The sequence below is a fragment of the Colossoma macropomum genome, unplaced genomic scaffold (genome assembly GCF_904425465.1).
Source record: "Colossoma macropomum unplaced genomic scaffold, Colossoma_macropomum, whole genome shotgun sequence".
NCBI classification, from domain to species: Eukaryota; Metazoa; Chordata; class Actinopteri; order Characiformes; family Serrasalmidae; genus Colossoma; species Colossoma macropomum.
In genome coordinates, this window is record NW_023495988.1 from 36,666 (window position 1) to 51,084 (window position 14,419).

Consider the following 14,419-nt stretch of genomic DNA (forward strand, 5'->3'; position numbering starts at 1 on the left):
TAATTGTTTTGTCCATTTGAACGTAACCAATAAGATCACTGGTGTCAAAGTTAAAGGCATCCCTGCTGAAAAAAAAAAATCATGTAAAGCATTCAAATTTTGTGTTCGTTACTGCTGGTGTAACAAGCTATTAATCTTCTCCCTGTAGGGTTCTTCTGGACTTCAGCCAGCTCTAAGGTTGTAGCTGGTGATGAGACGAGCTCTATCAGAGCACAGTCAGAGATACAGCTAAAACATAAAATGCGTGCAGGGCGGATAAGTATGTGCAAGGTGCTGCAAGGAAAAAATAGTACCCAAAGAAAATGTATTTTTTCGAATTTAGCACTATTTTACCATTATCAGCGTGACATAAAAAACCTTAGAAGACACTGAGTTCACTGGTCACTTTGGATAGCAGATAAAATGGTGATATTTGTAGCATAGATATAATGATGTCTGGTTCCTAGTACTATAAGGGTGAACAATTTAGACTTTCTCTAGAAAGCCGCATTTCACATCAAACCACTTTGATTTTGTTTACTTCTAAATCATTCAACGATTAAGTAATTTTGCAAAATTAGTAGAGTTCACCGTTAGCTTATTTCACGTAGAAAATCAACAAGACACGTTATTTGAGGGTGTTTTAACTTTTGTAGATGATTGTATTTTTAGTGGTTTTTATTTTATTTTTTGTGTGTATTATGAAGCACCTTGTCTGGAAAAAATGCTATACAAATAAATGTACTTTTTTCAATATTGTGCAAATCATTTAAACCCTATATATAATTGAAAATAGTACATAGACAACATATTAATTGTTGAAATTGAGAAATTTTATTGTTTTTTGGAAAATATGTGTCAATTTTGAATTTGATACTCGCAACATGTTTCAAAAAAGTTGTGACAAGGGCAACAAAAGACGTGTAATGCTAGAAAAAATACCTGGTGGTTGATTGGCAACAGGTCAGTAAAATGATTAGGTATAAAATAGGCATCTTAGAGTGGCTGAGTCTTTCAGAAGTAAAGATGAGGAGGGGTTCACCACTCTGTGAAAGACTGCACGATCAAATAGTGCAACAATTCAAGAATAATGTTTCTCAACGTAAAATGGCAACAAACTTGGGGATTTCATATGCTATGGTACATATCATTAAAAGATTCAGAGAATAAAAAAAAATGGAAATCACTGCATGGCTCAGGAACACTTCTGAAAACCATTCTCTGTGAAAACATTTTGACACTGCATCCACAAATGCAAGTTAAAACTCTAACATGCAAAGAAGAAACCAAATATGATGCTTTCTGCTTGCACAGTTGCTCCAGTCCGCAGCCTCCAAAATTACTCAAATTTATATGTCCAACAATTACTATTGATGATGTTGCAGAACATTTTATATAGTCATTCTGTATATTGTGTGTGCATGTGGTCATGTCTGATGCAAGAATGCTGAATGCATTGTTGGCTGCTGCTTTATATTGGGTTTTTTGTTTGTTTTGTTTGTGGTGTTTGTGATTTGTTTTGTTTTAAACCTTCCCTGGTGGCCTGGGAGTTTTTGTTGATGACTGAGAACCAGCAGAGAAACTTTGCACTTTGAATTTAACTTGGTTTTGCATCACAACAGAGGAGTCTGACTGGGCCAAGAGCCAGGGAACTATACATCAAGGTCAGAAGGTTTCCCCCTGCCAGCTAACACACACTGTGTGTGTGTGTGTGTGTGTGTGTGTGTGTTTGTTTGTTTGTTTGTTTGTTATTACTGAGAATTGTAAAGCAGGTTGAGACGGCATCCACATGATAAAACAAAACAAACAATGGTTTAATATTATAAAAAAACATATATAAAACAAATATAATACTGAAAAACATTAAATAATTTCTTTTTGGAGTGGGTAAGTGCATTCTTAATAAAAACAATACTTTTTGTTGGCATTAGCATATATGACTGCAACTTTGAAAATACAGGTTGCACTCCATATTAATCATTGTATCAGCTTATGATTATTTCACTCACATAAATGAAAACTACCATATTTTACAGGCTGTCTTGGTGACTGACCGTATAGTGGTTTCAGTCAGATGTGGTCACTTTGTTCTTTCACACAGTACATAAATGGCTTAAAATGTAATTTCATGACACACTTTGCATTGAATCTTTGACGCAACATACAGTTAGGTTCAAAAACATTTGAACACTGATAAAGTTATTGTCTATGGGCTATGTATGAAAAATTGGTATAATTCCCACACTGTTCACTGGATTCAGATGTAAAGAACCTTGAATTAAAGCTAAATAACAATAACATTGTTGCATCCAAATATTTATGGACCTATCTGTAGCAATCAATTCTCTTTCACTAAACTATATACACAAAAAACCCTTAAAATTATATCTTTACAGCACAACTTGGTAAGGTGAGGAGGTAGAGGGGCCAAGAGGAGTAGGACGTGCAAATGTCACCTTGTCATAAAGCGTCTGAGGCTGTGGGGTGGGAAAAAAAACATGGCAGGTTAACAAACACATTCTTTATGTAAATTTGCTTTTATATTTTGCCATATAAACCTTTTTTTTTACATTTACAAAATTCAGGCTGCAACCTGTCTGTCCATTTACACTGTTTCTGAGACTGCTAAATTCAAAGCAAAATAAATTACTTGCAAAAGCATAGAGCAGCTTATGTAAGCTAATGAATTTATGATATAGATGACTTTTCGAGTGTGGCTATAGCAGCATCATACATCAGGCTGCCTTAAAATGATAAAACTCACTTCAAAACTTTTTGAGACAATGTGAGGACCCTAGTCAACTGGTAATGAAGCTGACCTGTTTATTTTTGTTTGTTTGTACATTTATTTTTTTTCTAGTGTTTAGAAACAGCAAAGCAAAATATTACATTAACCCCCCTTTCATTGTCAAACAACAGGGAAAAAAAAGGATTAGGAGTGGGTGGTGTTAGAAAAATATAAAGTCATTATATAAAGACATTTTGATCATATACAACACATCACAATATTCAGGTTCTATAATCTTAGGGTTGATAAGTGAAAATACATTAAAACAATATCTGCATGGAAGAAACTTGACACATATTTACATATTTTAATGCACAGTAATCTACATATTTTAATGGACAACAATTACAATTTATTGTAATAACAATTTCAATGTATTTGCTGAATTTACTTTATTGGGTCAAAAAACAAATATAATGTGGCATGTGCAAAAGTTTGTGCACCCTTTTAGTTGATTCACTAGTGTTTTTTTTTTTTCACAGAGCTTATTTGACTCATTAGGATTTAATCCAAGTCAGGCATAAATAATTCCAATAAATTATGTGACCATATAAACAATATAAAGTTCCACCTTGCATAGGAAACACATACATTAAGTTTGGATTTAGGCCTCATCCTAGTACAGAGACAGCACTAGTGAAAATTGTAAATGATTTCTTATTATTCTCGGGGAATAGTACATACATCATAGGGAAACATAGCTTTGCTGGTTCTGCTTGATCTTAGCGATTGATATGATAGACCACTCTAGCCTACTAGACAGGTTAGAAAATTTAACAGCTCTTTTCTGGTTCAGATCTTAATTTAAACTTAATAAGATTGAAGACTGTGTAAAAGACATAAAATACTGGATATTAAGTAACTTTCTCCTACTCTGACAAAACAGATGTTCTTCTTGGTCCAAAAACAGCTAGAAACAAACTGTCTAAATTAACACTAAATCTTAATAGTCTCTCAGTTTCTCAGATACATCTGTGAAAAACCTTAGTGTCATGATAGATCCTGATCTGTCCTTCGATGCACATATAAGTAATATCACTAGATTAACTTTCCTTCATCTTCACAATATTGCCAAATTAAGAAATGCACTGTTTCTATCTGATGCAGAAAAAGTTAAGCCTTAACAATTAGCCTTAACAAGCTTCATTTACTCCAGACTGCTGCAGCCAGAGTCCTCACAACAACCAGAATGTTTGACCACATCAGCCCAGATTTATCAACTCTACACTAGCTACCAGTTAAATTTCACACAAAATTCTTTTACTGCCAAGGACTAGTGCGTTGTTGCTGGACAAGCATAATCTATGTGGGAGGGCCATCAGAAGGAAACCTTAATTGTTAACTCTTCACAAAAGTCAATGTCTTAAAGCAACACTTACAGAAACTAAATAATGGGGCAGATCTATTGTGCTTTGGAGCTGTGTGGCAGAAATGATCTGAAACGATTCTACTTAATATCAGCAAATTCTGGAAGCTAATGTCCCACAGTCAGTGAAGAAACTGAATATGATAAAAGGTTAGATACAAGAACAAGACAACGGGCCTCATTCATCAACCATTCTTAAAAAAAAAATATTTTTAAAACTCACTTATACAGTTTTCACACATTCTGACATTCACTATTGTCTAATTCACTAATGATTTTTCTCAACGACAAATTTAAGAAAAATCTTGGAAAGATATTGGTGAATGAGGCCCAATGGCCCAAAACTGACATCAAAATCAATCTTTTCAAAGTTTTATAAATGTATTGTATTTAATATAAATGACCTTCACAGAGCAAAGATGATTATATATTGAATATTAGTGGTTGGCTGATTAATCAGGCCAATTAATGCTATTTTGAGATAATCGGCATTGACTGATGCTTATGAAGCTGATAATTTAAAAATGCCTGCAGGCACATTCACAGGCAGCCACACTGACTAGGCTGCCTGTAATGTTAGGGCACCCCTAGTGTTAGTTTAGCCATTCCACATGCAAGGGTCAGTGGGTGCTGTGAAACAGTGGCCTCTATTCCACTGCAGGGCTGAATGGTTCTGAGCATGGAGGGTAACCATTCCAGTGGCTTTTTCACATGGATACGGTTAGGCATGGAACGCTTAAAAACTGGGCTCAGCATGTTTTTTTTGGCATGGTTAGCTGACTGTATTCGGGGCCACAGAACAATTCAGTGGGATGATGTAATTGCGTAGCTATTCACTGATTGGTTCTATGTTTATGTCATTATTGGGCAACTGCATCCTGCTGTACTATTTCAAACTGGCAAATAAATGAAAGCAGTACATGATTTTAAACCCACCATTCAATAATTGTCAAAGCTTCAATCTAACACCAATTTCTAAATGTTAAATGGCACTGGTAACCAGGAGAGAAGCTGGTTAATATTAGCTAAGCTAACAGCTAGCATGTTGCCTGCTCATCTCAGGCATCCAAAAGCTTTACTGAAGCTAATGCAAGTTTGGATGATAATAAGTCAAATGGCTGGTGTTAGAGAAAGCCAAAATTTAAACCTGAATTTTGAACTGTAGCTTCCTGGCTAGGCTAATGCTGGCTGGCTCCTCTATCCTAGCTAACGTAGGTTAGCTAAAAAGATCCAAACAGCCCGGTACAGGTTTGATTTGACTAACTGATAACCAGCTGTCATAATTATATAATTATATATATATATAAAATTAGAATTATATCACAGTTATATATCAATAAAAGCTTACAACATCGAGAGCAAAATGTACTGATTGTTGTAGTGTCAGAAAAAAATGAAATTGAACTTGTTCTGTGTATTAAGCTGTAGCCTGCTAAACTAAGCTAATGCCAGTGTACGGTGCAGTACAGACTTGGTTTCAGCTAACGATGCTTAAAAACACCTGCTTAGAGGATAAAGACTCATATGAACATGCAAATTCAAGTGACTGCCGTTGAAGTGACAGTAGGATAAAAAATAGATTTGTTCTGTGGTGCTTTGAATTGTACCTTGCTGGGCTACGCTAATGCTAGTGTAGTTAGCCAGCTACAGGTTCATGCTGTGTGTGTGTAGTTATTAGTCTGTTAGCAGTTAGCCACTTGTTTTTGTAGTTTTTCAGTATTTCTTCATTCTGATTTAGCAACACAACGGAAACCGTAACCGGTCTCACAAGTCTGCACCAGTTGGCACAGTTTGGCTCTGAATACACGGCTTGAAAGTGGAAAAGAGGCCAGTGGGAAATGTGCCAATGCTGGATGTAATGTTTCCTGGTAGAAAACAGTAAGACTTGAATTCCTAGCTTATAAAACACAATATGTTTACACTCTTAATTTCATATACAGTGTTTACTGTCTGTAATTGTTTTCATCTCATTTTGGGGACTGGATATTATGGGCTTCTCGCTAACATAGTTTCTGCACTTTTGTGTGTGTCTTTCTCCCTCTGTGTGTATGCGCTTCAACACAACAAGCTGGCATAGTGTTTAATGAGAGATAGTGTAGTGAGAGATAGAGTAGTGGATTAGCGGGACAGAATCTCTGCTCTATCACATTGTTATCACCTCTAGTCACTAGATGACAGTGAGCAGGTTGTGTGAGTGAACAAAGCTATTATTTCTAATGTGTTTTATCACTTAGATGGCTGTCTGTAATTGAATCTGTCAAACCTGAACAAACATACAAATATATGCTTCCGGGCAGTTCTGGGAAGGTGGTGAAAAACTTGTACTGTAACTCTCATGCACCCTGCTAAAACATTTGCCTAAATTTTCTCAGCCACCGTCGTCTTTTCTTAATGTTAACACGTTTCTGTCATCCCAAATTACAGCAAATCTAGTCTAGAACTGTTAGTGGATTGTGTTAAATATATCTACAGAACAACTAAATGTATTTTTCTATTTCATTAATTAATAAAAAAATCATTTAAAACAACTGGACAAGATAACCACGTATATTAGACTGTAATGTGCATGGAATAATAGTTTCAAGCACAACTTTTCTATGTTTTTTATTTCATGATGTCAGCATTATATATTGGCCATCGGCCGCCCTACTCTGTAAATATCAGCATTGGCATCAGCCATTGAAAAACCCATATCAGTTGACCACTATTCAATATATTCAAACAATAAGAGAATCTGTGGGTAGATCTCAAACAGGCTGTGCATGCAAGATGACCTAGGAATATTTCTGAACTAGAATCATTCTGCAAGGAAAAGTGGAAGAAAACTCAAAAATAAATCAAGGCTAGAAAGATTGTTACTTGCAAGAGAGTCTGCAATTTCAGACAAAAGGAGTTTCCTAAAAGGGTGCCTAAACTTATACGCAAACCATTTTATGTTTTTATTTCAACCAGTTTAATTCAGCAAATAATATGTGTCATTTGACCAGGGGTGCCAAAAACGTTGCATACAACTTTACACACTATAGTGCTGATAAAAGAGTATGTATAGAATTAAATACAAAACTTTTTAAGATCTTTTTAACCTCTGTCACAGATATTTCCATTTCAATGCCATCTGCTTACTACAAAAGAACAATGCAAATGAGTTATGATTAAGTTGTAGGAGAGCAGAATGGAAAGCAGGACCTGCAGGTGGGTCGTTGAATGTTGAGGGGTTTTAATACTAGTTGTAATGCAATTTGGCACAACAAAATGAACACCATTGGGTCAACCAAGATAGAATCTTGGAAACCAGTTTGTGTGCATAACTTTGACAACAATAATTAAATGGGCAACACTGCTTTTTCAGTGTAACAAATTGTGGATAAATACATCAGACATATTATAAACAGGAAAAAACAAACAGGAAACAGGAACAAACAGAAAAAAATATATATAAATTTTCCAGTTTTTGCCACATCATCAAAGTGTTGAATAAATTTTATGATTCTGGAGGAGGGGGCATGGCCGAGCGTCACATGCAGGACAGAGAGCCAGTTATGTCGAACCAGTGGGCTAAGTAGCTGATAATGTGCACCTGTGCCTCGTTTCTGCTAGCCATCTACTAGCTATCTCTTTTCTCAGTAGGTGGCAGAGCCCAGAGAGAAGGAGACCAGTGGAGACGTGAGAGCAGAGCAGAGCAGAGCTAGCAGAAATAAACCTGAGCAGGAAAGACTGAAAAGTCCCAGGGAGTGTGTTCTTTTATTTTGTATGTGGGCTGAAAAGCCGATTGATTTTGTGTTTTGTGCAAATAAACAGAGCTCTCGGTCTCCACATCTGCTCCCGGTGTCCTCAGTCCTTGCAAAGAATGTTACAATTACTTAAAAAAATACATGAATAAAGTACTGACCTTATCTGATGTTACTCGGAGTTCATCCACTGTTTCATAAATGGATGCCACATTTATACTCTCTGATCTTTTCTGTAATACAGAGGAAAATCTTTAATACATTTGAATTAATTTATTTTTTAAAGTGCCTGTCTCATACACACAGCTGCTTTACAGACGTAACTTGCACAATAAGTCTTACCCATTAAAACTGTTAAAGAAAATCAACGAGGATAATAACCATGGGGGGGAACTGAACAGAAAGGTTTTATCTGGGCTTTGATGGAGGAGTGTAAATTCTAACAGTGGCATAACTAGGAACCTATGGGCCCCAGTGGAAAACAGGTAATGGACTTCCCTACCATACAAAAATTGCATGTTTATTCAGTATTGTTATGTCTGAAACAAGCTGATGCTCTCAAGGCATGCCACTGCGTCCTTTGCCATCTAATGTATTTGGTTTGCTATGTAACATTGGAATAAATAGAAATGAACACAAATACATAAAATTAAAATATTGTTTGGTAGTGAACTTATATATTATGTAGATTTGGTTCCTGACTTCTTGCTGCAGCACCTTGATGATTTAATTTAATGAAGGACTGATTAGACAAACTAGGTGTTGGATTGTGACTGTAAATACTAGGCTTCACCCAGGAGAGATTTAGAAAATAGTTTTGTTAACACATCAAATCACAATGGATTTTTATTAGTTTATTTATATTTATTTATATTTATACTGCTAGTGTTTCTGGAACAAATAAATACTTACAATCTAGATAAATAATGTTACATATCATTTTCTAAATTGCCTGTTATTGTTTGTTTACAATAAGAAGTGACTTCAGACTTAAAATGTGATACTAAATAGCTGAATAGTATTATACCCATTCATGAAGTATGACAGTACCATAATAAGCTCAGTCACCTAAACATTCCAGTGTAAATATTAAAAATATTAAATACTTGGACACGTGATGTTAAATGACTGAAGACTGAAGACCATGACATAATACAGTTCTGTTGGTTCTGTTTGTGTAAAATCAGTGGAAAGTTGGCTAAGCTAGGAAGCAGAACCAGGACTATTTTTGTAAGCAATCACTCAATGTGCAATCGTTGATGAAACTGGTTAACTGAAAATCATTCATCTTGGAAGGTGGTGGATTAATGTGATATTTCCTGATGAAGGCAAACAGTCTACAGCACTAGCAGCTAGCTGAGACATCAGGTGAGTAGAGGAGGCTAAAGACTGACCTGTCCCTCTTTTGCTAAATTAGTAATTCTGAGCACACTCTCTCTTCCCCTTCTCAACACTACTTTTCTCTAATCCTCTTATCCATTTAGCACAGTTGAGATCATGTAGGCTAGTTAACTAACTAAACTAGCTAGCCTGGTAGTTCTACTGCACATCTCTGATTTAGTACCATTTATTGCGCGTATATAGTGTATGTGCTTTAAGATGACTAATAGTGTGAGAGATCAGGGGTCAGAGGGGCAGGGGATGGCTTTTTCACACATATTAAAGGGTGTGGTGGCACTGTTTAGTTGGCTGTCTAGTTTAGTTCATTTTTGTGCAACTGACATGTGTCCAATAAGAAAAAAATTGGGGACTGGTCGCTGTGGGCCCCCCTTCACCATGGGCCCCTGACTGCCCACCTGCTCCTCCTCTAGTTACGCCAAAGTGGGATTGTGGTAAGGAACTCCATAGTTCAATGACAAAAATGAACAAGAAAATAAAACTTCAGCACACTTGGATGCAACATGAAATGCATTTAACAAAATTAGTATTTATTTATTTATCTACTTTCTTATCATAATCAGCATTGTGCAACTCAAGGTTAAAGCTGAAATATGATTCAAATTAAAGGTACAGATGTTGCTTAACAAACACATATAAAGGCATACTTACATCTTTTCTTACAGTGATGTCATTCACGTCTGCATAGACTGTATTTCCAGAGTCAGGGGAGCATCTGTCTGTTTTATTGAAAGAAACAAAAACTTCCACTCATTTTTTTTATCTCCATTTCCATTTCCAAAATGTGGATATTCTTCCTTAAACCCTTGTATCAAATTGAAGACAGCACTAGCTCTTCTTAGCCACAGTCCATGGACACCTCCATGAGAGGGCCCATGTTTTGTATGGACAGATGTTATCATTTTGGAGGGGTGTGCACCTGAGGTAATGCCTTCAGAACTTTCTCACTACTTCTAATAATAATAATAATAATAATAATAATAATAATAATATCATAATAAAAATGTATCCTTAATAAAGACAGAGATATAACATTTTATATAACACTGCCATATTCCTACTGGATTATTTTTTAATGAAGGTCACTGATGGAAATGTTTCACAATCTCTGAAACAGTGATGCCCAAATATTTTGTCTTGGAGTGCAATGTTGAAGGCAGGAATTTTTGATATATTTTATAATAAAAACACAATAAAAATAAATAAACAATAAAAATAAACAATAAAAATATAATAAGTTATATATACTACAAAATATCTTTGTTCTATCTTTGGGTGAGGGGTTGGGGTTAGGACACCTTTCTGGCACACCAAAACAAATGTCCTCACAGTCCAACTTTGGGCAGCGCTGCTCTAGAATAATAACTTCAGTAGACAGTAAGTGAAAAAGGTCTGGCTCCATTGACTTAAATTTAAAGTAATTTTTTTCCTTCTCCTGAAAAGTTTTGTATATAAACGAAAATGAAAAAAAAATTAAAGCTTATTAATGAAAGATAGCTATTCTAATTGTCAGTTAATATAGTCATAGTTTTCATGCTGTTACACTGGCTTTGGCAAACCAACTCAAAACGTTCTTCACAAACTTTCTAGTTGTTGTTTTCTATTTTTAACATATAAATTTAGATTTTTAAGGGGTCTTATGATCAAATTATAATAGAAATCTAATAAAACAATAATTATGATCATATTTATAAGGAAGAATGTTGAAGACATTATGTTGATTTAAAGTAAAATTTCAGTATTTATAAGTATTTTGCTAAAATTTTAAGAACAATTTAAGATTAAATGTTTCAACTTTTTTTCAACATTGAAACAACAACTGACATTATTTCAGTGCCACAGGAATTCATGAGTTTGTTCATGCTGGGTGCCAGCTCAGGACCTAGAAAATGGATCACACATCCATCTTATATGGACCAGGTCAAATTATCACAGGTCCACTTTAGATGAGTTAGATAAACACCAAACCAATTTACCAGTTCTGTATTACCAGCACATCACCCCTAATCCTCATCCTGCCTCAGACCACCTAAAGCCTAGCAATAGAGCTGTTCTACATAGTAACAGACAAATACTGCTTTTGCCATTCATTTTAAACGATTAAGCTGAAATGATAAAATCAACATAAACATCTTAAATAATGTCAGCCGTAACTGGGCTATATTTGGCCCACTTTCTGCTCAGATGAAAGCCATTGTATAAAAATGATTTTTGAGGTAGGACTTAAAAGTTGACAGAGATGATGATCTAATTTCCTCTGTGTGAAACCAGTACCCTGACAGCAAAAGTATGATCAGCTTTCATTTTCATCAGGGATCTGGGGATGGCAAGCAGTGTAGGGTTGTAAAAGTTCAAAGATGGCGATTAAAATGTTTGACCTGTGGTTAGCTAGTGTTTTACAAGTATACATGAGTGACTCATCATAAAGAAAGAATACATACAGCTTAATCTTGTTAAAACTAAAGATCAGGAACTAGTTTAATGTGTACAGTGCATGTGAATGTGTATATTTATGTGACAGTGTAAGTGTACTTGTTGTATATCAGAACACACCTTTGTGTGACTTCCACCAGCAGCTGACGGCAATAATAGCAAGAAGCAGAAACAGAGCAGCACCTCCTCCTGCTGCAATCCAAATGTACTGATCTTTTAAGACACTACTGTTGGTCGTACCTTAGAAACAACCACAAAACATTTCTATTTATTTAGTAACCGTAATCACCATCATCTTAATCATCACCATCATCATAATAATCATTATTAGTATTTTTATTAGTATTGCACTGATACCATCCAAAACTGTACTGCACAGTTGCCTAGCATAAAAAGCAAAGAATACCTGTTTGGGTCTTGCCTGGATTGCAGGTGACTTTTGTTGTTTTATCATTGTTACTGTAATTGTTGGCTGCAGTGCAGGTCAGTGTAACATCTCCCTCTGCTGGTGAGAGAGTGAAGTTCAGTTCAGCTCCACTGTCAGTCTTATAGCCGCTCCATGTGTAGGACACCTTCTCAGCTTCCCGCGCTTTGCAAAGAAGATGAACTTCACAGCTGTTTTTAGCCTCCACCCAGATCTGATTGCTCTTAATCTCAACATTAAGCATGCCTGTAAAAGAAGAAGTTTATGTAGTGTAATCTTTTGTAGCTACAGGATGGCATACAGTACAGTGCCATAAGCATTTGGACAGGAACCTTTTTGTCGTTTAGGCTCTGTACCCCAAAACAGAAATGACCCAATTAAAGTGCAGAATGTCAGCTTTTTGTCAGCAGATTTGAACATACAGTGGCCTCCAAAAGTATTTGGGTGTTTGTGCCATACTTTTCAGCTGTGTGTATTACAATATGCAATCTGGTTGGAGAACATCTCCAGGCTTTCTCTACACAAGGAGTTAGCAATCAGGTTGATGTTGTGCTAAAAGTGTTTTTCTCTGAAATAAATCTCATTTTGTTAAATATTTTATGAAGTAACCTATAAAGAATTTAAAGTACGCCAGTGGTTAAACAGTTAAAGTGGCCAAATACTTTTTGGGGCCACTGTACATATGCATAGTTCCTTGGTTGTTTTTTGGTCAGCTTTGTGTTGTTGCATTATTAATTTAGAGTCAAAATAGCAAATCAAAAGTATATATCTAAAGATTGGGGCTAATCAGTCATCATTGCGAGTGAAGTAGGTCATCATCAGGTGCATTATTATGAAGCCACAACAAACTGGTAAGGTTAGCAGCAGCAAATAACTTGGTAGTCAACAGCAGACCTCAGTAGTAAAACTTGTTGAGATGAACACTAATTAGACATAGGTGTGTCACAGATTACTTTAGCCTGATGAGTACATTGGAACAGCATCAATTCACTATAAGATGATAACCACTGATAAAAAAAAAAGTTTACACATCCATTTGCCTTAATGACAGCTTCAATCCTTCCAGGTAAAGATTAATCCAGTCTCTCCTGCCCATTTTAGCCCACTAACTTTGTTCTTCATGTCCAAGCAAAACACAACACTGAAATTGGCACATTTCAGGAACTGTGTCTGTGTATGACTGCTTCAACAGACGTGATGGAACACTAGGGCAGTCTGACTGACCAGCAAAAACACCTCACGTCAATCATGATTCCCAGTTTTGAACAGGAGGTGAAAATCTGAAACAGGCACATATGAATATAAATATAAACAGGCACAGCTCTGGCTGCTGAAATGTGCACCTATTAAGTGGACTACAACTTGATGCTCTCAAGGCATGTGATTCCACCCATTAGCATCTAACATTACCTAAATTTTACCTAAAAGTTTATGTTAGACCACCTGTTTCTTCCAAATAACTAAAAAAAAAAACAAGTAGAAATTGTCAAAAGTAGCTTTCCACAACTTATTATTTAACTAATAACTTTATGCTCTTTTTGTCTACTAGGAATTTAAATAAAAAAGAAAATGGTATAGAAAAAATATTAGCACCCTTCTTGAAGATGATGTATACAGTAGACACAGGAACATTGAGATCTCTGCAGATGGACTTGTAGCCCATGCTTTTCTACAATTTTGTTTTTAATGCTCAGCCACTTTTTTCCTTTTTCATTTGTTTCTCCATGCTTGGTGTTGTACACAAAAAACACAGGTTGACTCAACTTTTCTCTATTGATCACTGTACCGGTAATAACACACTTCTGTCAAATACTTCCATTTTTTATACATAATTTTTATGCATTGATTTGTCCAGCAATACAGTAATCCAATGTATCGTTAGAAGGCTTGAAATCTCATGATTTCATTTCCGGAAACCATTTTATGATCTGTTATTCACAGCAGTTACAGTTGTCTCATTTGCAACCTAAGCACTGAATGAGAAAGCGTTGACAATTCTGCAAGGTAAAGGTTGTGCTGTGGTTCAGTTGTTTTTGTAAGGTGAAGTAAACTAGCTAACCTAGAGAAATAGGCATTGATCAGTTTAGAGATCTGTGAGTTGGGCAGAAAGAAACCCCTCCACTCTAGCCACTGTTACTTTGTGTCAGTAATTCAGACAATTATTCTAACATATGTGAAAAAACTTGAGAGTGTTACCTTTCAAATGAGATCAAATCAAGATGGTAGCCCAAAGTACATGAGAACAGTACTACATTTACTTTGGGCATGCCGTTTCAGGCAACAACTTGAAAAAAAGGGCGAAA

General features: G+C 35.7%; 1 protein-coding gene across 1 annotated transcript; it reads right to left on the bottom strand.

The window, feature by feature from the left end:
• Window positions 1-1,812: 1,812 nt before the first annotated feature.
• LOC118803895 (SLAM family member 8) lies at window positions 1,813-12,362 on the bottom strand (the record flags this gene model as incomplete). Its single annotated transcript, XM_036564427.1, is given in 5 exon segments — window positions 1,813-2,456; window positions 8,023-8,094; window positions 9,911-9,978; window positions 11,813-11,932; window positions 12,099-12,362. Coding segments are annotated over 5 exon segments (611 nt in total), but the record flags the coding sequence as incomplete, so codon positions are not given.
• Between the last annotated feature and the right edge of the window lie 2,057 nt (window positions 12,363-14,419).